We start from the raw sequence: 26,055 nt of genomic DNA, 5'->3' as shown, positions 1-26,055 counted from the left end.
TCCTAACGTCTAGAATAACCTTTATCTACAGTGAGATATAAGTGAGCATCCCTACATACATAATGATCACTGCAAATCCATGTTTCCGATGGTTCCAGTTGTCTTAAAACAATGCAATACATTTTGGGTGTTTTTGCTTTTCTTTTAATAATTTTTAAAGATAATTTTTAAAAAGAAAATACCTTTTTATCTCTGTATCTGTTGGTATAGTGAACTGGATATCAGCTCTACATTGTTTTATATGTGTTTGGTATGTTTTCTAGAGACTGAAACAGTCTGCGGTCAATGAGCCTGTGTTGTTTCTGTCATACAATGTGTGCACCCAAGTAAGGGAATTCATGTCTGATGACATGTGAATTCCCTTTGTAGAGTAAACACGCTCACTTTTTGCATAAAGAAAGGTTAGGATAGATAGACTAGATGGAAATAGTTGTCTAATGGGCATCAGTGTGTGAAACTAAAGCATATTTGAATAAAAATGACATAAGAAAACAAATCAACTTAACCATTTTAAGTAAGTGCCATAAACATACAGTATTTTCCCCTGTTTGTGTGTGCTTGGCTCCAAAGTATTTATCAGTCCTTAGATTGGGAAGTGAAGCGACATGGAGGCGAGGGATTAAGAGAGGGAAAGAGAAAAGGATTGGGAGAGTGGATGAGGGAAAAACAGAGAGACTAGAGAGTAGGGAGGGAGGGAGGGAGTGAGGGAGGGGTCTGGATGAAACCCTGACGCGTCACAGTTGCCAGAGAGGCAGAATGAGACGGAGCTCTCCCATACCATTTGCTACTGGAGTGGATCTCCCCCTTACACACAGATACACACACACCCACCCAACTCACACACTCACTCACACACATCACACACAAACACATTTGTTTGGAAAGCGGTTTGTTTCTTCTGACCACCTTTGAGAACTCCTTCTTTTCCTACTTATGTTTCTGCTCACTCGTAGTTGGTGGTGGTGTGTGTGTGTTGGAGTTATGCTTTTCTGTGCCAGCCATAAAGGCAGCCTAGACTAGGTGAGTACCATGTTTGTGTTATTATACTTGACTGTCCTCACTGCACATGATTATTTTTCAGAAGTTTCGTGTTTCATTGTAAAGCAGCAGTATGCAACGTGGACGGAGATGGTTGGTCTTAAGAATGCTATCCAAATGTGTTGCTCTTGTTCTCTCTCTCTGCTTCATTGTATTCTCTTTCTTAAAGTGTTTTCTCCCATCTTTTTATATCCTGACATTTTCCTTTTGAGTGCTTTCACTGTAGTTGATATTACTTTAAATCTCTCTTTGTTATTTCACTGTCATGCAGCTAATCTGTAAGTCCTCATTATTTTGCCATGCTGGGCTAAATTGCTCACAATTGCTTTCCATGGTGGACCCCTGAAGGGGCTTAGCATACCCACTGAGTAGATTATTGATTTCCTAGCACCAATGTGACCCCATGACATATAAACACTCCCACATGCTTTTCTTTCTACTCTACATAACCCAAGCCCTCGTCTTTCTAAGTAACTTTTCTGTGCTCAGTTCCATTTTTGGTTATAAGAATGACATTGATATCATAAGACGTTAGCTAACCCATCCCAATTTACACTGCTTGGCTGAACTAGACTAATCTGCCTCATGCAACTTTAAAATTAGTTTTATGCTTCTGTGGATTGAACTGGGGCGGAGGTATCAAATTGGACAAGATGCAGTCAGGAGGAAGCAATTGCAAAGCTTGCATGCGGAGACCCTGACTTTTACTCAGGGGTTACATTACCAAGGAGTTTTTTTTACCTGTTAGATCTGATAGGTTGGAAGATGGTTACATCACAGATAGCGCTGTGGTAAGATAGAGCAATGCAGAAAGTTGCAAGATCATTAATTAGTTAGCATGTCATGGCACATGAGCAAAAGCTGCATGCTTGGTTGTATTAATAAATGCAAAATGTTTTAATCTTTTGCTGTGGCCATAGCGCCCCACCACTTTCTCATCTGATCCGTGTGCATGTGTGTATGTGTGTCAGTGGAGGATGCATACTCATGCATGTACTTATGCGCTGCCAGCTGGCAGAATATAGGCCACGGAGGCACTGCAGCAGCATGACATGTACTAACATGGAAATAACCAAAAGCTCAATCATGACACCAACACTCAATATGAACCCCCCCCATTTCTGTTCATTAATATTTTGTATCTTTCACAGTGATTATTAACATGTTTTTGAATATTCTTCAGGATTTTCTCTGCCATGTCCACTTCACACCTCTCTCACCTACATTTTTACTCACTTCCACTGTGTTTTTCCTCAGATATTTTTGTTTTTTATTCATTGTGACATGTTTGTCACATTCTCTTACTGGTCTCTTCATCGCTTCTGTTTCCCTGGCTCTGTTGCAAAAGGCAGTAACACTGTTAGTAAACCAACAACTGCAAGCGGTGTGTCCAAAATTAATACCCAACAAGATCCAAATGCTAGTAAAAGCTTTGGTTTGGTGGGTAAATGAATTAGGGTCAGCAGCCAGGTGGGTGATTAATTATTTACATGGCTGTGTTTTTTTTTTTTTTTTTTTTTTTTTTTTATGTTTGCTGGCTGAGACTAATGCAACTCTCACTGTCCAGCCGTACCTACTGTGACTTCAATGAATCAAATCAGAGCAGCTTAATTCTGTTTGGTGCTTTCTAGTCTGCAATGTCTGTTGATGGTGCCAGGATGAGTTATAGTGTAGCATTGTTCAGGATAAACATTTGCATCTGATGGTAATAAAAAAATTGGTGTAAATTGTTTGTGTACTAATTTTTATGTATTGCTTGGTTAAATAAGACAAAACATTTTTAAAGATAAATTTATCCAGTTTGCAATATCAGAGGTGAGGGACTTATTCAGAGCTTGGCTGGCTACCATGTTCTTCCAATGCTGTGGATATTAAGCCAATTCATAATTCAGATGCATGCCATCACTGCTTTTCTCTGTCTGCACTCAAACAATAGTGGCAGCAGTCTTAAAAGAAAAAAGAAAGAAAGAAAGCTGCTGTAGACATACCACTGATCTTTAGATGTAGCATCTTTATCTATAATTTTTTGTAGGGATATATTCAGGTTGATTTAGCAAGCAGATTTATACATTTATTTAGAAACTATTCAGTTAGAAAATTGAAAGTTGAGTGTAATGACAACATTTATGAGATTTCTGATGGTTTAAAATCAAACTTGTGTTAGTATTTGTGTTCTCATCAGATGCTCAGTAGGTGTTACCCAGAGTGAAAATATAAGGTTGTTAATTATAAGGCATGGTTGGTTAAGTACTCTGTTTAAATATTATTTTGAGCTGTATGCATGCATTGTTAAAATATACTGTTAATGCAATTTAAGTAGAGATTTAAACTTGTCCAGTCCTTGCTCTCAGATGGTACCTTTGATCCTCACACACTGCAGTGTAAAGTATGAACAAGAATTAGGCTAGATTAGATTATAATGTGATAAGCATATTAAACCATTTTGTTTTGTTATAATTGGACAAAGAAAAAACTCTAATTCATTTATGTTGGGGAAATTAGGTTATTACAAAATAGCTGTATATTTCCAGTAAAATCCATATTTTCTTTAGTGGGTAATGTTAATGAAGTGACACTGTTCTCAGAAATATTTGGCCAGCAGATTAAAAAAAAGTATTTGACCTGCCCAAGTCCTTCTAGAGGTATGTTTTACCACTCAGCAGTCATGTTGGGAATGCCTCCAGGCGGTTGATGTTAGGATTGGACACACAGGACCAAGTCCCTATAGATGAGAATGAGCTGCAGTTTCAGTGCTCATAAGGGCATAAATGATGCATGTGCAGAATCGCAAGTAAAATCTAATAAATTTGCACAAACGGTTTGGAGACTTTGTACCCAAATAAGTTTTAAGGCATTGTTTTCTGTCAAGGTTATACGCCTACAGAATTTCACTTTACCAACTTCTTTTAAGACTCTATTTAGGGTGCAGTGTTTTGACAAAAATAAACTATTACACAAGGTGATCATTACAAAATACTCACGATCTAGGTAATTTTGTGCATTTAGGTGATATACCCTTATTTCAGGTTTATTCAAAGCAATAGTTGCAATTTAGAGCCTCATTTCTTTGCATTCTGCTCCTCAGTGCTACAAAAATAGCTTGGCCTAAAAGTCAACCGGTCATTGAAATGAACACTTTCATTATGAATGAGATGATGCAAGCTCATTTTAAATGCTCTCAACTGTAGAGAAACCATCTGGCAGTCATAGGAAGCAAAAACACACACTTTGTCTAAAAGCATGCACTGCCATACATTCAGAGCATTTTGCAACACGTGTTCATTGTCATGAACCGTTGGCTTTAAGATAATTTCATTTTTGTTGTGTATATGAATTATACATTTAGAAGTATTGGAAAGCATGTGTAAAATACTTTATTATACTTTATTATTTATTTGACTGCTTGTATTTTAACAGAAAAAAACTCTGTATTGATAAAATGTACTTCCCCAGTTCAGTGGAATATTTGCTTTTTAGTTTGAGAGGTTGGATAAATGATACAATTACTATCTCAGCCATGACTTAATGTCACTATTCAGGATCTTTTTCAGGCTTCATATCTCTTTGGTCCTGCTGTTATTAACCTCAGACAGTTGTAAAGTAAATCTTTACAGTTATACTGTACTTACACAGCTCTCTAATAACAAATCCATTTCTTAATGAATGAATCAACAAATGTCTTCTTTCAAATTACATAATTTGCAAGTCTGATACTGTATGTTAACATGCTCACTAGAAATATACTATTTAGATCAGTTTAGCTTATCCCTATCTCAGCTATATTGCCAAGTCAGTCTTGGCAATGCCAGGTTAAGTCTCTGTTGGCAGAATGCTGTTTGACTGCAGCTCATCTACTGTGTATATGATGTACAATCAACTTTACCCAAAGATAAGGAAGTATTGCTGGTTTCAGGGCATGCATTATATGTAGAAACTTTAATTTTCTTTTCTTTTGCTAAAGACTGACTTTAGAAAGCTAATAAAACTAGGTGACAGAAAATATAGCCATAGTCTAGAAATAGGTGAATTCTCTGACTTTCAAATTGTCATTACTCACGCTTCTCTTTCCTTTCTAGTACCATTGTGGCTGAGACAGAACGTCCTCTTGCATAGTTCAGGCTTATTTCTGCAGCAACAAAACTTATCGCTGAGTGTTGACAGCTAATTACACTCTACGGCTGTAATAAAAAGACTGCCAACTTAACTTTGCCTAACATGAATTGAAAGGCTGAAGTGGAAAATTGGTGCATGAATGGCAGCTAAACAACCCTTTTTGAGATAAGCAAGGCAGGGCAATTAGTGTTGATCCTTATGGTACACTTTGTTAAGCAACCCCTTACAAGTACAAGTAATATGCTGATTGTGGCTCTTTAAACACTGCATGACGCGCAACACTTTCTGCAGGAGACAATTTTGACTGTTTTTAGATGCTGTACTGTAAGGTTAACTAAAATTCTATAGTTATAAATGAAAAGCTGAGTGATTCAAGAAGCTTATTTCATTTTTGACTTACAAAGAAAAAATGCTTGAAGCAGAAAAATAATTCTGTTTCTATTTAATGAGTAACATATTCTGTCTGTGCATTCTTCTCACATAAGAAAATAAGTGTGAGACATAGCTCTTTTTTTTTTATATATCTGGCCTGTGGAGACAAATGACCTACAGTGACATGTACGTGTGTGTGTTTTTGACCATGGCTAATGCACTTCCCTCCAACAAGCTTATGATGTGGGTCATGTGATCTGTATATGCAGGAATGCAAAAATAGCAGAACACCCACCGGGTTTGTGCTTTAAAAAGTGTGTCATCTGCATTATACACACATTTGTTTCACATTTTCATAATGGACGAATGGGGACCTAGACACACTGTACAGCCGTACGTAAACACTGCCAAGCTTTTCCAGATGGCAAGCTGGGCCTTTAAATCAGCAGATTAGATTGTACACTATGTGATTAACTTATATTGGAGGGGCTGGACATAGTCATGGGGGAGGGGAAATAATTTATATATGCTGAATTTCTCCTTGTTAACACTGGCTATGAATTAATGTGGATGGATGAGGATGTGCTAATGTGAGATAATGTGTAAGTGAGTATATGCAAGGCTGACATGCCATGGATCTGATGCATGCTTTAAAGGGTAACATTAACCCCAGGCTTGCATACACTTGATCTGAAGTGAAATATTTGACCCAGTCATAAACGCTGCGGTCTCTGTGACTCCATTACAAATTCTGCTCTTATGTCAGCAATCACATGACATGATTAAATCTTATTTCAAAAGTTTGAAAAGACAGTGAAATGTATAAACTCCAAATGGCAGAAAATAATAAATGTTTAGATAAGTGTCTGACTAAATTTCAGTTTGATGAAAATATTTATGAGGCTACCTAATTTCATCAACTAAGTATATTTCTCAGGAGACATTTTATTGGCATAGAGAATTAAAGAAGAATTAGTGGCACAGGCCACCCCTAAAATTTTGCTGGCCCCCTAGGTGCCACTCCAAGAATAGACAATCAATTTCTAACATATTTAGTGTAAACTGACCTGTAACTGGGTCTGATAGCTTGATGCAAGTAAATGCATTATGTACTTTTGTATGCTGTTCTACATGAACATATTGCCAGCTGCCTGCGTGGCTGATAGTATCTGTCCAAACTGTCAGCATTCTATGAAAGTAATGTACAATAATAAAACAACCGAATGTGACAATGGTGCCCAAGTCACTTTTAGTTGTAATGAGTAAATTCTGATGCAAGGCCTGCCATCTGGTCTGCTTAGAGAACTGCATTACAATATGCAAGGAATATAAAATCTATACTCACCCTTCATCTACCAGCATTTTGAATAAGCACTGATCTTTAGCTTAAACTGAAAACTGCTCTGTCCCTCTCCTCTGGAAAATTTCTTTGCTTTACTGATTTCAGAAAACCTGTAGATGAACATGGAAATGTATTCAGATTAGTAAATATGTTTTTAACATAACTTATCCAAATTGTTTTATTGTGAACCAAAATCCAGTTGGACCAAAAAATTCAGTTCATAGCATTGTTTGCTTAAATGTAGGGTGGATGGCCAGTAAGCCACACTTTAGTGAAGAGATCACCAACTGTCCTGCACGTTTTATTTATTTATTTATTTTTATTTATTTTTTTGTCCTGCAGGTTTTAAACATTTCCCTGCAGCACCACACCTGATCCAAATGACAGCTTGTTGTCAAGTTCTACACAAGCCTCTTAATGACCCATTAATAATTCAAGTGTACTGCAGCAAGTAAACATATAAAATCTGCAGTGACCCACATTGATGATTCCTCCACTAGTGCATCACAAAAATGTTATTTATTTTTTTCAATAATTGTGTGAAATGTACAGAAGCGTAGAGTTGTAAAAAAGAACAAACAAACAAAAAACACCAAATAGGACCACATCACATTATAATGTGATAATTTTATTGTAAAAACGTGAAATGTATCACGTTATAACATGATACCTTTTGTAGTGAAATTGACGACTATAAACCATATTTATCTTTAAATGGGGAAACTGTGCATGCTATGGTCAGAGAAATGTCTAACTTACCAAATGGGATTAAATTGTACTTCATTGGAGAGATTTGGTGACGCTTGGAGGACACTGTGACATTGTTGATGTTGCACCCTTAAAGCAGACAAGCGACTTAATTCTCCCAGTACCAGCGTATATAAGATTTTCATTTTTATTTTCAGAAGACAGCCATAGGCGTACATGTTATTAACCAAAAGCATCACACACTATGACAACTCAGACACACAGACGTACAATCTCACTGCAATACATCAGAGTAGAACAATTAATCCTTGACTAAAAGAACTTAAATGTTCAATAAACTATTGATTAAAAATTGCTACAAAGTTTGCTTTACTTTTTATATTAGATAACTACTTTAGTTATAATAATCACTACATTATTTCTTAAAATCTAGACACTGTTTTTATTTGAATGTTTTTAATGTCTCATTAACTTGGGCCATTTCTCCCAGTCCCCCACCTAGGCTAGCTCCATCAAAATATTTCTAGACCTACGCCTGCTCCACAGTGTCAATAATGTTTTTAAGGTCAGACAGATGTTGACCCAGCACAGTCTGGCTGCAGTTGTATTGGCTATACTGTGATTCTCTGTGAACTGCAAACCTCCACATAGCATGGCCTTCAATCTCGAGTGGGCGGACAGTTACATGGCTGTGGGGTCAGAGGTAATGAACCTGCACGACATAAGTCCATTGCAGTTGGACTCGACTTGGATTCACATTTAAGTCTGTGTGCACACAATTTCCTCCGGGATTAATAAAGTAGTCTGATTCTGATGATTCTGAAGTCTTGCATGATTTAAGTCCATTTCATGGCATTGACACAAAGTATATTAGAATTAATTTTCTAATCAAGAGGGTAAATGGAACCAAGAAGACAAGTCTAATGGAAGTGTGACTTTTAGTTTAAAAATAAGTAAAAGAATAAATGAAAAGCCTATACGGATCCTTCTTTTCACATACTCTCATCATGCATTGCTTGTACAGTGGCATGAAAAATGAATGGCCAAGTGAATACAAGATAACCTAATTTTCAAACAGAAATATATTTTTCTAGCAATCTTGTCAGTTCTCTGCATGACCCCCACCATCCCTGTTAAATGTCATTTCTGAATTACATTACAAGCTGAGGAAATGACTTCCTGAAAATGCTTTGCTTTCCTATAATAGCCATTTCTTGCTTTGTGGGCAAAGAATATTTGTGCTATAGTCAGCTGGTGATTGCAGAAATTTTGATAAAAAGTTTATTTAGCTTTTTCTTAGTGATGACATTAATAAAATAATTGATTGATTGAAAGTTTGAACAAAAGACAAAAAACAGGAAAACAAAAGAAATTTACAAAAGAGACAAATGAGGATTACAAATGACACAGTTTTTTTCACATTTAAAATTAAATTAGAAATAAATACATGTGCTTATGTATTAATATGTAAGGAGAATATTTGTTTTTTACATTTTTTAATTCATTGCCTCAGGACACTATGCAGTTAGACCACCATTGTACAAATGCAGAAATTGAGGTCCCCAGGAGAGCCCAGGCAAAGGGTTTAAGAGCAAGGAGTGATGGAATATACTGTATAAGTATTCAAACCATGCACTAATGTGAACTTGTAAGCTTCATGGTTACCCAAAAGGAGAATACTCCTCAGTGCAATTCACACAGAAACTAACTATAACATAGCGTGATCATAACTGGAGAAAGAGGAGAGATGCAAGGAACCAAACAAGTCAGGTTTTGGTAAGGACTGTGGGGGATGAATTTGATGATTAATATATTAAAGGGACTTCAAAGCTTCCAAAAGGTGACGAGAAATCTATTTCTCTATCACCATTCCCTTATTTAATTTTTTCTCAAATCCTTTTTATTGCTTTTCATCAGAGTAAGTCATGCAATTCTTTGAATCAATGGACAGATGACTTAATCCTTTTTGTCTACCCTGTCTTCATCAGGACAGAAACAGGAAATGAAATGTGTCAATCACTGCTGTCTGGCTAACCAGAATCCCTTTAGTGTTCATGTTGTCATGTTCCGTGTGATATTATACAATCAATCAATCTGTTTTTATTTGGTGGTTCCTGAATAGAGGCAGACTACAGCTACAGATATTTGCTCTATGTTTTATATTCATATGCTTCTCTTGTGCCATGTTTGACATATATACATCTTCTGGAGGGTAGTGTGAAGCAAAAACAACAGGCTTGCCCCTCCAGGATGACACTTTATGTGGTGAGCATGAACATTACATACACATCCGTTTACAGACTTGTTGAATGTTTTGCAAAATGCATGCATGTCCCACTTTTGTGCTGTTGTTTGCCTGACTTAAAAAGGGCAAGAGATAACTGAACTGCCTTTTACTATATAAAATAAATTTACAACAGGCATGCATACGCAGTTTGATACTCTATAGTTTGATCTATTCTTCTAGATAACATTAGACTGTAATGTGTTCCTGTTATTTCACTTTCCCCTCATGCAAACCATTTTTGGGAAAGTGATGCTGATTTTTCAGATAGCTAGATGTGTGAAAAAGGACTTAAGCCTTTAGCAGAACAGCACACCCGACAGCACAGAAGAAATGGTTGAAAAGGGAAAATGGAGTGTTTAAAACTGTCCTGATGTAAATCCTATTATGAAAATTTTGGGGGCCTAAAATCTATCATTGCATAAAAGATTCATGCAAACATAAGAGCTTGAACACAGAGCACTAGGAGCTACCAGCAGACTGGTGCAAGAAACACCCAGATGTGGTCTACCAGGCTGTACAAGCAATCAGGCAGTGAACTGAGCCAAGCAAACATTTTTAGGTTTTCATTCTGTTACTATTGATCAGTTTTTTTTATCAGTAGCCTTGGACTTGTGAATTAAATATTTTTTACATATAAAACTGGTTTATTCTGGTATTGTAAATTGTCCCCTTGAAACTGAGAGTGGCCACAAGGACTGTATGAAAGTAATCAATGATCAATTTAACCATCAACCAACAAAAACATCTCCAGGCACAAGTTCACTGAGTCGACCTTGTGATGAGTCACACATTTGTTTACTTAAAAGGTTCAAAAACCTCAGTGTTCATCATTTGTGACTAAAAGCTAAGGAAATACATAACAATGAAAAAAAATTTTACATCGCAAAGTTTTTAATATGCTTACCAAAGTACGAATGCAAAACTATAAAACTTCAAATGAGTCCAAATAAAAGAAAAAAAAGAAAAGAAAATGTCTGTATCTTCCCTAACCCAAAAATACTAATACCCAGCCATGCAAATCCCATTAAACTTCAAAACATCCAGATCAAAGAAAATGTTTAGCAGAAACTGTAGAGCAAATTTTGATGTCACCTTTTAGCTCTGAAAAGCTGGAAGCTGTACTACATCAACTCTAAGCTACAAAGCATTTGAAAGACCTCTGGGTATTTGTATGTGTAGTTGTGTCTTGAACCTTGTAAAAAACTCTTGTGTTGTTTGTGTCTGCTCATTGAAAATGACAAGCATTACAAAATCTGCTGGCTCACTGAACTCTGCCACTAGTTAAATAAATTGAAGGCTTTATTTTGCCTTTCGTAAAACTATCAGGGTGTAAGAGTTTATAAAAATCAACATGGTGAGAAAGATTATTCACAAGTGGAAAACATTTAATCCAGTTGTTGCAACCCAGGAATGTACTTCACAGCAAGTTCACCCAAAGTCAGACTATTCCACGCTTTTATAAATAGCTAAAAAAAAAAAAAAACTAAACAAAACAAAGAAAAATCCAACAGAGCTACAGGTCAGACTCAGGCCTGAGTGTGTTAAATGTTAAAGTTCATGATGGCACATTTAGAAGAAAATTGAACAAGCTCGGAAGGATTGTGGAAAAAACTTCTTTAAAAAACAAAAGTAAATGATCCATAAGACGTGTGGAACAGTGAATAAAATGGAAACGTCTCAAAAAAGAAAGAAAAAAAGAAGAATGAATGTGTTGCAATGGCCCGGTCCAAGTCCAGACCTCAGGCTGTTTAATGTTCTGTGGTTGGACCTGAAAAGACTGATGCATATAAACCTTGATGGGCTGAAGAAACACTGTAAAGATGGTGGAGTAATGTTCCTCCAAAACAATGTAGAGACTGATAAAGCCTTGATAAAAATGGTTGCTGCTGATGGTGGTTTCTAAATCATGGTTTTTGATGCCCTGATATGTAAAACTTTTGAAGTGCAAGAAGGTGTAGTGTATTTTTTCATGGTGGTACCAACAAGTTAAACCTGAAAATTGTATAAAAAAAGTGTATAAAAAAACAAGAAACTCAGCTGGTTTCAACTCTATTTAGAGGTGGAAAAATTTGTTTTTGGTGGGAGTACAATTTTTTAATGGGTTTCCCAACTTTGCAAAAATTAATTTCACTATTTTTTACAATGTTTATTGTACGTTTAATTTCCAGATCTATCTATATATATATAATTTATTTTATACGCTGGGATTTTTCAATTTATTTACATGTAATTCACTTTCATCTTGCAATTAAAATTAAAGATGAAACAGAAAAATATTCCCCTGCACTTACTAATATCTAGCATATCAATATAATGTATCAGTGTGTGAGTTTGCTTATTGGCTGGCAGTATGAGCAACAGTTTGACACACAATAGTGTTACTATGTTTCAGAAGCTCATTTTTACTAGTCCTTGTGCTTTGCTAGCATAGACTGTGCTAAATCTTGCAGTTTAAGCAGTCATTTCCTGATAAGAGAAGTGGAATACGTGTCCTCTCACTTAGGTTTTCCACTCTTTTCATTAAATGTTTGTTCACAACAGCAGGTGAAAAGAGGGACTTGATGTCGAAAGAATGAGCAGTGCAACAAGGCACTTGTGCAAAGTCAAGGGTTTTTTTATGTTCTGGCAGATCTGAGACTTTCAGCATCAAGACTATAATCATCTCTTTCTCTTTTCTTTTCTGCCTCTTTTTTTGTGTATTTCTTTCTTTTTCAGTGTGGTTGCTTGCCTTTTATAAAGCTTTTTCTACTCCCCCTTTCCCTTCTTTTGTCTTATTTTAAAATTTTTGTCTTGTGTATACTCTTCCCACTGTCCACTGTTGGCGTATGTTATTATTCTGTTCTCTCTCCTTTTTTAAAATGTCAGTCATGCTGAATTTCCACACTGCAAGCTGCCTTATATTTCTACCCTCGTATGCCCTGTGCTACTTGTGTCTGGGCTGTGTCTGGACTGACTTGCTACTGGGCTTGATGCCAACCAGGTTAGCCCTTCTCTTTTGTTGTACCCCATGGAGGTTTGAGATTAACAAACGACACATCTATTAATTTAGAACACACTCTAGGTTACTACGGCAACTACCAAAGATAAAGTATGGAGTTTATCTAAAGTAGGGTTACAAAGAAAAGTAGAAATTGTGTCCAGATTGTGGACACAGTTGTGGGCAGTAGTAAGCACACTACGGATATTAAAGCCCCCTTTATTTTGAAAACATAAGCTGTTTTGATAAATGTCACTTGGAATTTGGTCCAGACTTATGTTTGTGCAACGATTGAGAGGTTAAGGTTCCCACATCCATCTGTTGAAGGGTGACATATTCTGTGTTTACTGTAAATCTGCCTTGAGATTTGTATGTATTTAGCATAATCACAGCTAGACCCAGAAAGTGGTCCAAAACATAAATTGGACAGGTGGTGTGGGCATTCAAAACCTTAAAAAAACAAAAAGGCATACATTTGAATTGTCATTGTTTGTTGTTGAAGTAATTAAAATGTCCTGTAAAGAGCCTGTGATCATTTAAACATGTGCTAATGTGATGCTGTTATTAAGGTTTGTTTCAGGCAGAAAACATCACCATGGTCCTATATCGAGAGAAATTATACCTTGGGTTTGATAAAAGAATTCAGGTTATAGACCTTGGTTAACATGGCTAAAATAATGAACAACTAGAACTAACTAGAACTAAAACAATGGCATTATGTTTTGTTGTTGCCTTTATAATTGCTATTGTTGTTAATCTAGTATGTCAGATAAAGGTAAAATTCTTTCTTTCTTGATCTTTTCTTCTGTGGTCTGTGTTGTTCAGCCTACATTTAATGTAACTTTTTATCAACAGAATAATATTATTTGCAAAACAAGTGGAAGTGTTTATTCCAGGCAACTGTTTAGTTTGCAGAATTAAAGTAGGCAGCAGTGTGATGCACAGTTAAGCTGCTAAATAGAAAATGCTTTGTGTTTTTGTGTATGTATAATTCGATTATTACAGCTTTTCACACAGTTAACAGATGGTTACTTTTTCCATTTATTCTTTTTCTTACCTCATGTTGGGTGTTTCTTTTGGACTAGGCTGGCATAGTTTGAAACATTTCACAGTGTGAGATAGGATTATCCCTCTCCTATGGAGATGAAGATAGGGTTGTGACAGAAAAGTATAGGAAAAAGAGGGATAAGGGGAAGGACAGACACATCAGAGGGATAGTTGGAGGATGACGGACAGTTTGCTCTGTGGGAAGTTTTGAGACAGAGACAGAGGAAAGGAGGGAAACTCAGAAGGAAAGGTATCAATATGAGGTGCGACCACATGAAAACAGACATTAAAACGAAAGAGATGATAAAAGGAAGAGAGAAAGAGGGAGATCTGCATTGTGGAACAAAGCTGAATGCTGCCTTTATGAGCGATAGTTAAAAGGACACTGAGGCGTGAGTCCCTGTAACCATAGCAACTTCCCAGGAGCCCTGTGACGGACGGATAATAGAGTGAGAGAGGAGTTCCTTTTCTCTTCCTCACCCCTCCCTCCCTTCTTCCCTCCCTCCTACTTGTTCTTACTTCCATTTCTCTGTTGAGCAGTTAGTGGGATTCTCACATCTTACAGGATTTTTCCTTCTGCAGCTGGCCTGTTGTTTTCTTTTTTTTCTTATCTCTTATGTGCGGTCTGAAGTTTGAACACCAGCCTCGCAGAGGCTGCTCCAAACAACTGTTGCCATAATTTCCTGCTGTCATCTATCTCGAGTCACTTTTATGGACTATCAGAACTGTTGGAGGACTTCATTTTGGTGCAACCAGAGAGCTGTTTTGCATTGGCACAGAGAGAAATGTGCTCCAAAGGCACTGTCTCAGCCCGTGATTCCTTTGTCTACATTTCAGAGGCTGTGCTGTCAAACCATGGTGCTGCCCCCGAGACCCATCGCCCTGAGAATATGCAATGCTTAACAGTAAGTATTATTTTTTTCAATTTTTAATGTTTTGGCTGTTTGTTTTTGTTGATGAAAATGAACTTGAGCAACAGAACTATTGACAGAGTATGTGTAAACATGGTTAATAAAGCTGCTATTGTCATTGTTAGAGATTCTTTTTGGGAGTACATTGCTTCCCCATTATAACTTTTGATTACTTAGATTTTTGAAAGCTGCATGTGTTTTTTTTGTGTCTTTTTATCCATCATGTAATAATGTGCATGCACAAAGAATGGATAGGCCCATTTTAGACATAAAGCAGTTGACCCGTGACATTGTTCAACAAAGTCATCATGCAAAAGCATAGCTTCAGTAAGATAGTGACTGCACACATTCCATGTTGCACATCCTCAGCAGCCTTAGTAACTAATTGAATTATGCATTTGAGCTTTGAGAAGTGAATGGAGCAAGATGTCATTTCTTGAAAGACAATATTTGTCAAAAGGCTTACTTGTGTGGGAATTGCATGTGAAGCAGAAAAAGGGAATTGTGCTTTCAGATGTGAAGTTAGTTCATCTTATTTGTTCTCAGAGCTTTCTTGTGTCCTCTATTCTCCATTATATTCAGTTTCTTCTCAGTTTAGCCACAATATTTTATGTCTTAAATCAGTTAAAATACATTGTTGGGTGTGATAAGGCAATGGAGTATTTAAGACTAACAAAGATGTAAACAGAAAGATACCTTATTGGTTTGTTAGATTAATCACTTAAGGTGTCCTCTGCAGGTTAAATAATGGGTTGTGAGTTATTATAAAAATGTGAGTAGCTAAATGCTTTTTCTGTTCACAACTTTCTTCGCCTTGATAGTTTTGCAAGTAAATGCTAAAAGCTACTTTGCAATGTTTAGTGCCGAACTTTAGTGAGGGGCTTGAACATAAAAAAAATAATTTCTTTAACAGTTTGACTGCAGCCTACAAAATCTACTTCTCTAGACCTTTTAAACAACAAAAAGACACTCATTCAGGCAAATGTTCACTTGCAGCTAATTCATTGGTTTGATGTAACTATTTGAGAAGCATTTCCTTCTCCAAGCTAAAATGACATGTTACATATACTTATGTCCCCTGGCTTTTTAAACTGTGCTAACAAAGCATGCTGCTTTTACATCATGTCTCTGTCCCACAGCCATCTCAGCTGTCAGTACTGCGATTACAAAAAGGCCTGCCCCCCCAGAGGCATGAAAACCAAGATTCTTTCGTGGACACGTTTCCCTTTTAGACTTTTCTGACTACTCATTACAATGTAGTGATTTAAAAACAGAAATGTCATAGTCTTTACTCTTTCTACTTTAATGTCAAAACTCTTGCAACTCTAAGTTCAAAGTGCAAATTGAACGTTAGTGTCTCAGTTGATTTCTCATTCTTTGATTTAACTTTGCCAAAGAATAAGTAGTAAGATGTGCTTACTGAATTTTAATTAGCTCTTCCCAAACAAGCTAAATTTCATATGTGGCTGTTATAAATGCCCTACTGTTAGAGCAGGCCTCTTGTCATCTGTTGACCCTTCTTCCAGTGAGATAGGGTTGCCTTGATGGCTTTCAGTGCTGCATCTTTTGTTTCCATTACAGCAGTGTGGAAAGATTTATTCCTTCATGACTCTCTAATCTTACGGGGTCCAGAGCTGGAAAACTTCCAGATTAGAACAGCAAACACCCTCCAAGGTGGCTGATTCTGTATTTTCTGACAGAGGCTGTACTTCAGCAAATTCACTTTTGGAGGTTAAGATGTAAGTGTGACTCTACAGTGGATGCATATACAGCAGCATGTCTCTGTTAAATATGTCTGAAAAGTCAGGTTAAATCTTGCTGGGATGCATGTTCTAATATAGAAACATGTTCTCAAGAGCTTGGAGCATGAAACATGAATGTGGAACAGAGAGGTTTTCACAACTTTTTGTAACAGACATAATAATTCCACCTGAGCAGTAGTTATTAAAACATGTTGGACGATTATTCATTTAATTATTCATTTAAGTTTAGGGAGAACTGTAGTCATAAAAGTTTCAAAGATTGATTTGTGGTTGGAAATGGCAACAAACAGCTTTTTCCCTACTGAATGACTTTTTTTGTTGACCTATTTTTTTCAACCTGACCTTGTACCACTGTGGACTGTCACTGTCAAGATACCAGTTGACTTCTTCCTTTGTTCCTGTCACAGAGGATTGTATCACTTGCCTCCAAACATATGCTGTTTTGGGGGCACTAAATAAAGCTACCAGTGCTACTTTTCTGTGCTGGAGGACTGTCTCAACATCTTATATATTATAATCATTCAAATAGCAGCTATACTAACAGCTGATTCTGCATCTAACATGTAAGCCGATTATACAATGATGCTAGTTCAACCAAAAGTTAAGCAGTTTGTGGTGTAAATGACAGCTGTTTTTTCCCTTTTTTAGTAAAGAAGTTAAAAACTGAGACTGTTCTCTCAAATATAACACAATGGATCATTTCCTCATACATGCTATAACTGAATTTGGGGAATATGCAACCTAAGTCTAAACAGCATCCATGAGGGTGATACTGGTGTTGTAAAAGGAGTGTATTTCAGTCTGAACTGTGATTGTTTTCCAACTATTATCAAGAATTTTTCATTCCCAACTTTCAAGTGAAGTTATTACTTAAATGTGATGATTTTGTGGCTTGTCAAAGGAAACACATCAGAATTCTTTTGGTGTGGAAACACTCATCAGCCATAAATCCTCCCTCCGCTTGCAGGGGCAGCACTTTACATCATTATGGGTTGCATTATCATTTGAACAAATGATCTACAATATACGGTCATTTAGATTGGAGCTCTTACGTAAATGCATTATTCAGGCAAACTAACATACAAACTAATGAAATTCACACACTTGTAGCAGATAGTCAAACTTAAGACCTTAATAATTTAGCCTCCTGCAGTGGTTGATGGTTAAACCCATTCATCTGATCAGTATGACTTTGAAACACATCCAGGTTGCTTTGGAAACACTCCAGGATGTGAAAACCATTTGAGTTTCTGTGCATAGCTCATAAACCTTACTGTGCAGGATTAGAAAAAAAGGCCTTCCTTTGAGTTTCCTTCAAAGTTTCACACACTTTTCCTCCCTCTGTGTGTATAATGCAGGTGGTGCAGACACACATACACACTCACTCAACCACCCACCCACACAAAGGCCATTTAATTGGACTATTGTCCTCGTCCCAGTATACTCATAATTGCAGTACCAGGATGTGTTGTCCAGTGTTGAGAAATTGGACATTAACATCCGTATTTGACAAAGTTTGCATGTATTTTAAAAGTCCAGTTTCTAACCAGAATAATAAAATAATATTATTATGTAAACTAACTGAATGTGCCTTATTATCAACAATCCTATGCAACAGGCAAAACAGTGACATGATCTTACTTTTCTTGTAGTGAGAGAAGAATAATGATGCTACACCCAGACTGTCAGGAACTAAGTCTTTGACAGTCTTCATTGGTATAGAAGGCAGTGTGGAGGGCAGTAATCATGTAAAAAAGTTTCACATCCGTATTTGTGAATGGCCCTTTCCTTTCTCCGTCTCCTCCCTCCTCTTCTTTATCTTTGGGTGAATCAGAGTAACATATGATTGTGTGGTTTGTGAGGGACAGTCTCAAGGGAGAGTGGAGGCAGAAAGAGGAGAGCACATTCACAGACTAAATTAAGGCCAAATGGAAAACCTTTTAGATTTTCTCCCTTTTGTCTTTTACTTGTTCCGATCCAGACTTCTGTATGTTTCCTCCCTCACTGCTGTGTCCTCTTCCACCTCGTTGTCCCTCTCTTTTCCCTTTCTGTTCCCTGTCTATTCTCTGTCTGTCACCCCATGGTCATCACCCTGCTAAACAAAGAGCCAAGTGGTATCATTATCTGCCCACTCTTTACCAACTCAAACATTTTTTTCAATGTTTAATGACGGCCTCAGATCATGGACCATGATTTACACAGCGCTCATTAAAGCCTTCAGAGATTTCAGATTTTGATGAAGATAATACTTGATATCCACAAAGGAATGTCCCTCACAAAACCACAAGGCTATTTCAAGAGCATTTTTCTACCCACTGACTACAGTTTTACTACTTTTTTCTGCATTTTGTTTAAACTTTTTCCTTTGTTTTCAGTCAGTGACCTCTTCTTGGATGATAAATTACTTAAAAAAATGCTGCGTTGTTCAGTTTCTGCTGGAAATGATAAAATCAGTGCGCTATATTTAGAATAGTTTAATTTCTTCTTAAAAAGAAAAACTTTCAAAAATCCCTTTTGAGAATTTAGATGTGAAAAATTCAAGTTACTCTGAGGCAAAGGGTTATTGGTTTTACTGATGTTTATGGTTAAAAGTGTGATGGTTTTTGCACTTCATGACAATGATCGGTTGAACTTGAAGCACAGCAAGATTTCATCTTAGTTTCCATGTTAGCATTTACTTATGTTTCACAAGCTTAGGGAACAAACTGCTGTGATGGGGTCAGAAAGTTTGTGAATATTAACCATAGTTGCGGCCTGGACACAGTGTCTCACAACATCACATTGCTTGTCAGCTAGCATTAGTCCCTGAACTGCCTGTGTGTAAATGGGTCTGGCACTTCTGTCTGCCGGGAGAAAGATGGGAAAGAAGGGTGAAGTCAGCTTAGAAGATGACAGAACATTTAATTGTTCTTGCTGCCAACTGAGAATTGGTGAGTTTTTGTTATTAATGATATTTCACGACTATGCTGCTATTCACTGTCCTCTCTTCACTGCAAGATGCAGAACATATCCTTTCCCTCTCATATGTTGCAGCTTTGTTTGATTTAAAAGAAGTTTAACAAAATGTATGAAAGAACAACACATACACAAAAATACAGGGTTTCTTACTCTGGACAGGCTGAGGTGATGTAAGAAGGAGTGATCGGTTACTCGTAAAACAATTTGGATTATGTCACATTGACTGTGTTAGTGTGTGAGTGCAGGTCAATTACAAAAATGAAAGAAACTTTCTCCTACTCACTTTGAAAGCTGCTCTAAAGATGGCAGTGTTGGTCTGTCAGTGAGATGGCGCAGACTGACTCCTGTTCCCCTCCACATTTTCTTAATCAGTCATTTTATGTCTGGCTGACATTTATAACTTAATCAGGAGTATCTTGATTTCTTTTTTCTCTTTGAAAATGAAATTATTGTTTTTTCTTTCCTGGTACAAGCTAAATCTACATGGTTGTAGAAATGTAAATTCAATCAGAGCCACTGGGGAACTTACTTATTACAGCCACTTTTACAGATTCAAACAGGATGCATAGAAATGTTAAAAATCTATAATTTTATTCACATCCCAAGGCCTTTCCTATTATTATTATTATTATTATTATTATTATTATTATTATCTATCTATCTATCTATCTATCTATCTATCTATCTATCTATCTATCTATCTATCTATCTATCTATCTATCTATCTATCTATCTATCTATCTATCTATCTATCTATCTATCTATCTATCTATCTATCTATCTATCTATCTATCTATCTATCCATCCATCTATCTATCTATCTATCTATCTATATTTCTATCTATCTATCTATCTATCTATCTATCTATCTATCTATCTATCTATCTATCTATCTATCTATCTATCTATCTATCTATCTATCTATCTATCTATCTATCTATCTATCTATCTATCTATCTATCTATCTATCTATCTATCCATCCATCCATCCATCCATCCATCCATCCATCCATCCATCCATCCATCCATCCATCCATCCATCTATCTATCTATCTATCTATCTATCTATCTATCTATCTCTGGCATGTTTGTCATCCTCGCTCTCTCGTGCAACATTATGCACAATGTCACCCTTAGCAATGTTGTATCTTTGGAGTAGCTGCGAATATATGTCGAGCTTCACAGTTTGAATTTTAAGTGTAACTGGAGCCGTGACCCTGAACTTGGACCCATCTTCTGTGTTCACTAGCTTGGAAAAGGCCTCCTCCTTTGATAGTTGTTTATCCAGGTCAGAAAAAGCAAGACAGAGAGACAGAAAATGAGAGAGGGATCCCACACTGCTGAAAACCAGATTGGCCTTGTCTGGCTCCAAGACAGGCTTTTCAAACTCTTCTTTCACTCCTCTCCCTGAGACATGCTTTCTTCTCTCCTTTTCTTCTGTTCCTCTAATCCGTCCTTCTGCCCATTTAGAGGTGAACAGCGCAGCTTGAAAGCGAGAGAAAGTGTTTTTGTGTGCTTGATGGGTAACCCTCGCCCTTTTCAAAAGGCAAACAGGGAAAAGCTGCCATTACCACTGACATAAAGGGATCGTAAGACAATGATGTTTTCTGCCACTTTATTAACATCGTAGAGACAAGTGCACCATTGGTCCTCTGTCACTTCTCTGTCAGTGATTCATTCAAGGAGCCACACATCCAAGTGATTAAAAGAAAAAGAGGCAAGCTGGGAATTAATGGGCCTGCTGGGGTTAGACAGGCCACTGTTTAATTGGTAACTGAACAGGCGTTTTCCTGCTCTGCTGCTGAGGTGCTTAGTGTTGTTATTTTGCAGATTCCCACCTCTGAACCAGACATATAGATACTGAAAAACAAAAACAAAAGTCATGTTTGGATAAGTGGAATAGGAGGGGGGTGGGGGGTTGTTAAGAGCTCGCAGACCTGTGAATTTCCGTCCTGAGCGGTTTGAGGTGAGAGGGAGCAGCTGAAAGGAAAAGCAGAGGAAATATGGAAGTTGAAAACATAACAAACAAGCATAATGTCTGGACTGCAAGTGCGTAGTATGGGAACCACGGTGGAAACAGTCAGATGAGGTGAGAAGTTTGATTGAGAGACTACATGTCTGTGAAAGTATGTCCCTAAAGAAAAGCTGTTATAGTCTTTTTTTGGGAAACTTTGTCACTGAAATCTGTTAGGTTCAAATGCTGTAAGCCATCAGAAAAGTTTCTGTTTACAAAGCATCTAGACCCTTTGAACATTTCCTATTAAAGTCCTGCCTCTGACACCTTTATTCATACTTTTCACTTGTGCCACCTAAGTCAGTCACTATAGGGAACTGCAGCACCTCTCACAACCTCATAGTGTGGACTCAGGAAGCAAACTGGCCTTATCGGGGCAGACACACAAAGCAGTTCTGGCTGTAGGGTGGCGAGGTATGCGTAAGTACATGTGTGTGTGTGTGTGTGATGGGAGAGAGGGGGTGGTGGTGGGAGGCACTTCCTCCTATTCTTCTGCTGTTGAAGAGTTCCCATGAGCGCCCCTGCCAGGAGCTACAGTGTGGCCTTAGCAGGCCGAGCCAGCGGCAGTCTCGCCTGGATGACGCCACCACACTCTCACACAGCTGATCTCGGGCGCTACTGCAGCTTCTGTTGTTCAAGCCACACTGTGAGGAGCGGGACAGTGTACTATTGGACAGGACGAATGCAAGAATAGAAGAAAGACAGCACACACAAAAAAGGGAAGGATTTAATTGAAGTTTCAGGACTGTAAGTGGAACATATGAAGCTGCAGCTGTGGATACAATGACTAAAGGCTTGCACAAATTAAAGTGCATTGATGAGTGGAGTCTTTACTTGCAAACTTTGAATGAAAAGAGTTGCAGCTCGAGGTCAGTGGCAGAGTGATTTAAAGAAGATTAAATCAAGACTCATTCGGGGGAAAGTTTATGCGGAGAAAAGGCCAGCTTAACTGAAAAGAAATCTCCAAAGGACCATTTTTGTTGTACCTGACAGTTTCCTTCATGTTTTCCATTAAGGTCAGAAACATTATTGGTGTCTAGAGCGACCTAAACCGGATTTACACTTGGAAACTGCAAGATTAAAAATCAAGCTGTCCATTTTTTGGGCAGCTCTCACTGTTGAGATGATCCACAACACATTAAAGTCCACTCCGCCATCAGAGCACAGTCCCAGAAGAACAATCTCGGCTGCACAAAGAAAGCTGTGGCGATACTCGGGCTGCAGAGGTGGCAGCCAGGTGGAAAGTCACCGTCGTAGCGTGTGTGTTTTGACTGCGGACTTGAATGCCGGAGAAAGTGGAGGAAGAGGTGGTGGCGGTGGTGGTGTGGTGCACACAATTCACGGGCTGTGCCACCTCTGCATTGGATGCAGGCTGCCTCAGGTGTGTGTGTGTTAAAAGAAAAATGAGGGAGAAAATGGAAGTGGGGGAGAAGTAGAGTGTTGATAAAAGCTGCATTAACTGTACAGTATCAATCTGTCACACCACTTGACACACCAGTACATCATTTTATTGCCGTACAGGAAAAAAAAAAAACATTTTTTCACTGCTCATCCAACTCTATTAAGAAAGAATATTATCCAGCAGGGGAATGCAAGAGGAGTAAAGGATGTGTGACTTTAAAAGGGTTGAACCAGCTCCCAGTCCTTTAAATTATTTAACCCTCTCCATTGTGAAAGGAAGATCTGATGGAGGAAGGGAGCAGAAATTTACAGATATTTGAAACATAAACTGATACCACTTTCCTTACGTAGAGTATTTAAATTATTTTTATCGTCATGTTTAAATTTAATTTAGTACCTTTCTTGCACTGCTGAAAGTAATAAACATGCACTGTAACCATCAGATGGAAACATTCAGGATGCCTCCTCCTGCTTGTACTGAGGTATGAAAAACGGATGGAAAAGCCCTGTCACACATACCAGAAAACATTTAGGACTCACATGGGCGACAAAGAGTTAAAAATCTTATGTTTAAGTCTTAGTTCTTTCCTTGATTGAATTATTAATGCATCATGATAGCATTGCTCAAACTTTATTCATGGATTGATCTTCATTCACTCAATTTGTCTTATGATGTTTGTGCTGATTTGATGAATTACCGCTGTCATGTAGGAGTAAAAATGGGGTGTCACACTGCTGATTGCAGGCTAACCAGCAGTAATCAAGTTTTTGGACATAAAAAAGCCCTAAATTTTGATGCAGTCCAAATTAGACAGCTCTTTGATGCACCTTAGAAAGGACAAGTCTGAGACTTCTGATAGAATTATAAAGAAATTAATAGAGACATAGTTTCCCTCACTTGTGTTTCTTGTGTTCATTTTCTGTCATTTTTTTTTTTAAATTTATGTCACATCAGTCTGTTTTTCCTCTAAATGTTTTACAACAGTTTGTTTGTCATCCTTAATTCCTGTGGAAGGTTTTGTTTCATACCATCTGTTCCTCTGTTTGTCTTTGTCATCTGCTCCATTTCTGGTATTTTCGAAACCCCACTGCCCTCTTTTCCAAACCTTAATCTGACTATATATATATATATATATATATATATATATAAATATATAAATATATTTTTTCTGTGTTGAACTGCTTTTTCTTTCCACATTTGTTGAACAGCTTAACTTTAGCATCATACTTTATATTCATCTTAGTCTTTACTTCCTTGCCAGAATCTCTGTGATGACTGTGTGCCAATGTTTCTTCTGCCTCAGAGGAAAAAGGTTGGCCTCTGCATTATAAAGGTTGCCCTGACATATTGCATGTCCTTTCTAATTATCTAGTGTGTAGGTTCTCCTATAGCTAGAGTTTGAATGGTCTGTTATTCTTCTCAGGGATAAAAAAAAACAAAAAAAAAAAAACAAAAACAAAAATCAGGGATAGAACATGACAGCTGAAAGTGCCTTCTTATCACAGATGACAATGTCACTGTCGTAGCACTGTAATTATTTTCCAAGCAGTGTGAGATTAGGGATAAACACAAGCAGACTCAGATTCAAGGGATGGAGGCTTAGAAAATGATAATAAAAAATTTAGATACAGGACACATAAAATCAGTGGACTATAAGAAACTACAATTGTACCCGACATTTTAGGGTCATCACGAGCTGCAGGCCCCTGAATAATCTCCAAGTTGTTGCATCTCGCTCGTGGGCAGACTTTGTAATTTAGCAGCATACACATGTAGCAGCATAGAGATAGAGATTATCTGTGTGTTTTGGATCCCTGGCTGTCATCAGATGAGATGGAAAGTGAAATGTTTTGGATGGAACTATGTTGACTTTGGCTCAGACTTTTGGGTGCAGGTACTGAATTTTTGGCAACACAAAAGAAAGAAAAATAGTGAGGAAGAGCCATTAGCATTGTCTCTGTATGTGTAGTTGCGTATGAGTGTAAGGCTGTGACAAATTTGATCAGAGCAGTATTGTGTGTTAATGTATTTCATAGCAGAGTTGGATTAAAACCTTAGAAATAGTTGGTGAAGAACACTTACTATACCTAAGTATAATACCGCACAATAATTATGCAATTAATAGAAAATCTTCAATAATCAGACATTACTTATGAAATAGTTTCAATCAATTCTTCATGATTCAAGAAATACTTTTCCTTCTGCAGACTGTACTCCCAATCACATCCATATGCACCTTCTGTGTCAACTTCTAACACCTTTAACTTATTGCAAGTTTATCAGAGGGAATTTGCAGGCTTCTTTTCAAATACTTTATGTTTGTGACATGTTCTTAATTTTGGATTACCCAGCAGCAAAGCATAACAAGAGCACTCAGTCAGAAAATAACCCAGTCTAGATAAATTACAGGCAGTCTGCCTTTGGTACATTCAGTTTCTCCTGTTTTTCCCCAATTATCAGACAATGAATGACTTTCTTTTTATCTTTGGAGCTTTTTCCCACTAAGTCAGCTAATTGGGTTCACCGGGAAACTGCTGTCAAGACACTTTTGATAGGAAGTTGAAGCAGAATACAAATCTACTTTATCGTCCTGTAGGAAGGAAGCTGATTATTTTGCCAGCATCCTACTTTTGGTTCCTCAGGTAGTGGGAGTGAGTTCCTATCTTTGTATCACAAAATGACTTTTCGTGTATTTGTGTGTTTTTCAGGTGACCATCCTTCGAGGAAAGGATGGATATGGATTCACCATCTGCTCGGATTCCCCTGTGAGGGTACAGGCTGTTGATCCAGGTAAGGTTTGCATGCACATGTCAGTATTCATCAAACTCAGCAGTGCTGGGATCATTGTTTAAAATGTAAAGTTTTCACTACAACACAACAATAAATAAATAGATGGTTAAATAAATTCAGATGGAATACTCTTTGAAATAGTTGTAGTTTTACTAAAATACTTTACCTTAAAGGACAGTGTGTTGGACATAGTGATGCCTAGTGGTAAAAATAGCAAACTGCAACCAACTGAATGCTTTTTGCATTGAATGCTGAAGTTCGGGGACATCTATAGCGTCTGAAAGATAAGATTTTATTTTTGTAGTAATTAACACTGAGTTTTCTACATGTAAG

The 26,055-nt window shown here is 37.4% G+C and overlaps 1 protein-coding gene across 3 annotated transcripts in view; it reads left to right on the top strand.

Moving 5' to 3' along the window:
• The first annotated feature begins 810 nt into the window (after positions 1-810).
• The window catches only part of rgs3a (regulator of G protein signaling 3a), a 115,174-nt gene continuing 89,929 nt past the window's right edge, over positions 811-26,055 (top strand). The window contains exons 1-3 of one of the 3 annotated variants that reach the window (XM_041970494.1): positions 811-1,020; positions 14,722-14,789; positions 25,641-25,722. In XM_041970494.1, the coding sequence (XP_041826428.1) occupies positions 14,775-14,789; positions 25,641-25,722 (97 nt within the window). In that variant the 5' untranslated portion in view covers positions 811-1,020; positions 14,722-14,774. Of the gene's footprint in view, positions 1,021-14,472; positions 14,790-22,111; positions 22,912-25,640; positions 25,723-26,055 lie in introns of those variants that run through there. The other 2 variants (XM_041970493.1, XM_041970491.1) reach the window with 2 other exon arrangements.

This window comes from Melanotaenia boesemani, chromosome 19, assembly GCF_017639745.1.
Source record: "Melanotaenia boesemani isolate fMelBoe1 chromosome 19, fMelBoe1.pri, whole genome shotgun sequence".
In the NCBI taxonomy this organism is placed as follows: Eukaryota; Metazoa; Chordata; class Actinopteri; order Atheriniformes; family Melanotaeniidae; genus Melanotaenia; species Melanotaenia boesemani.
The sequence above is the reverse complement of the archived record's forward strand: the minus strand, read 5'-3'. Positions and strand labels throughout refer to the sequence as shown.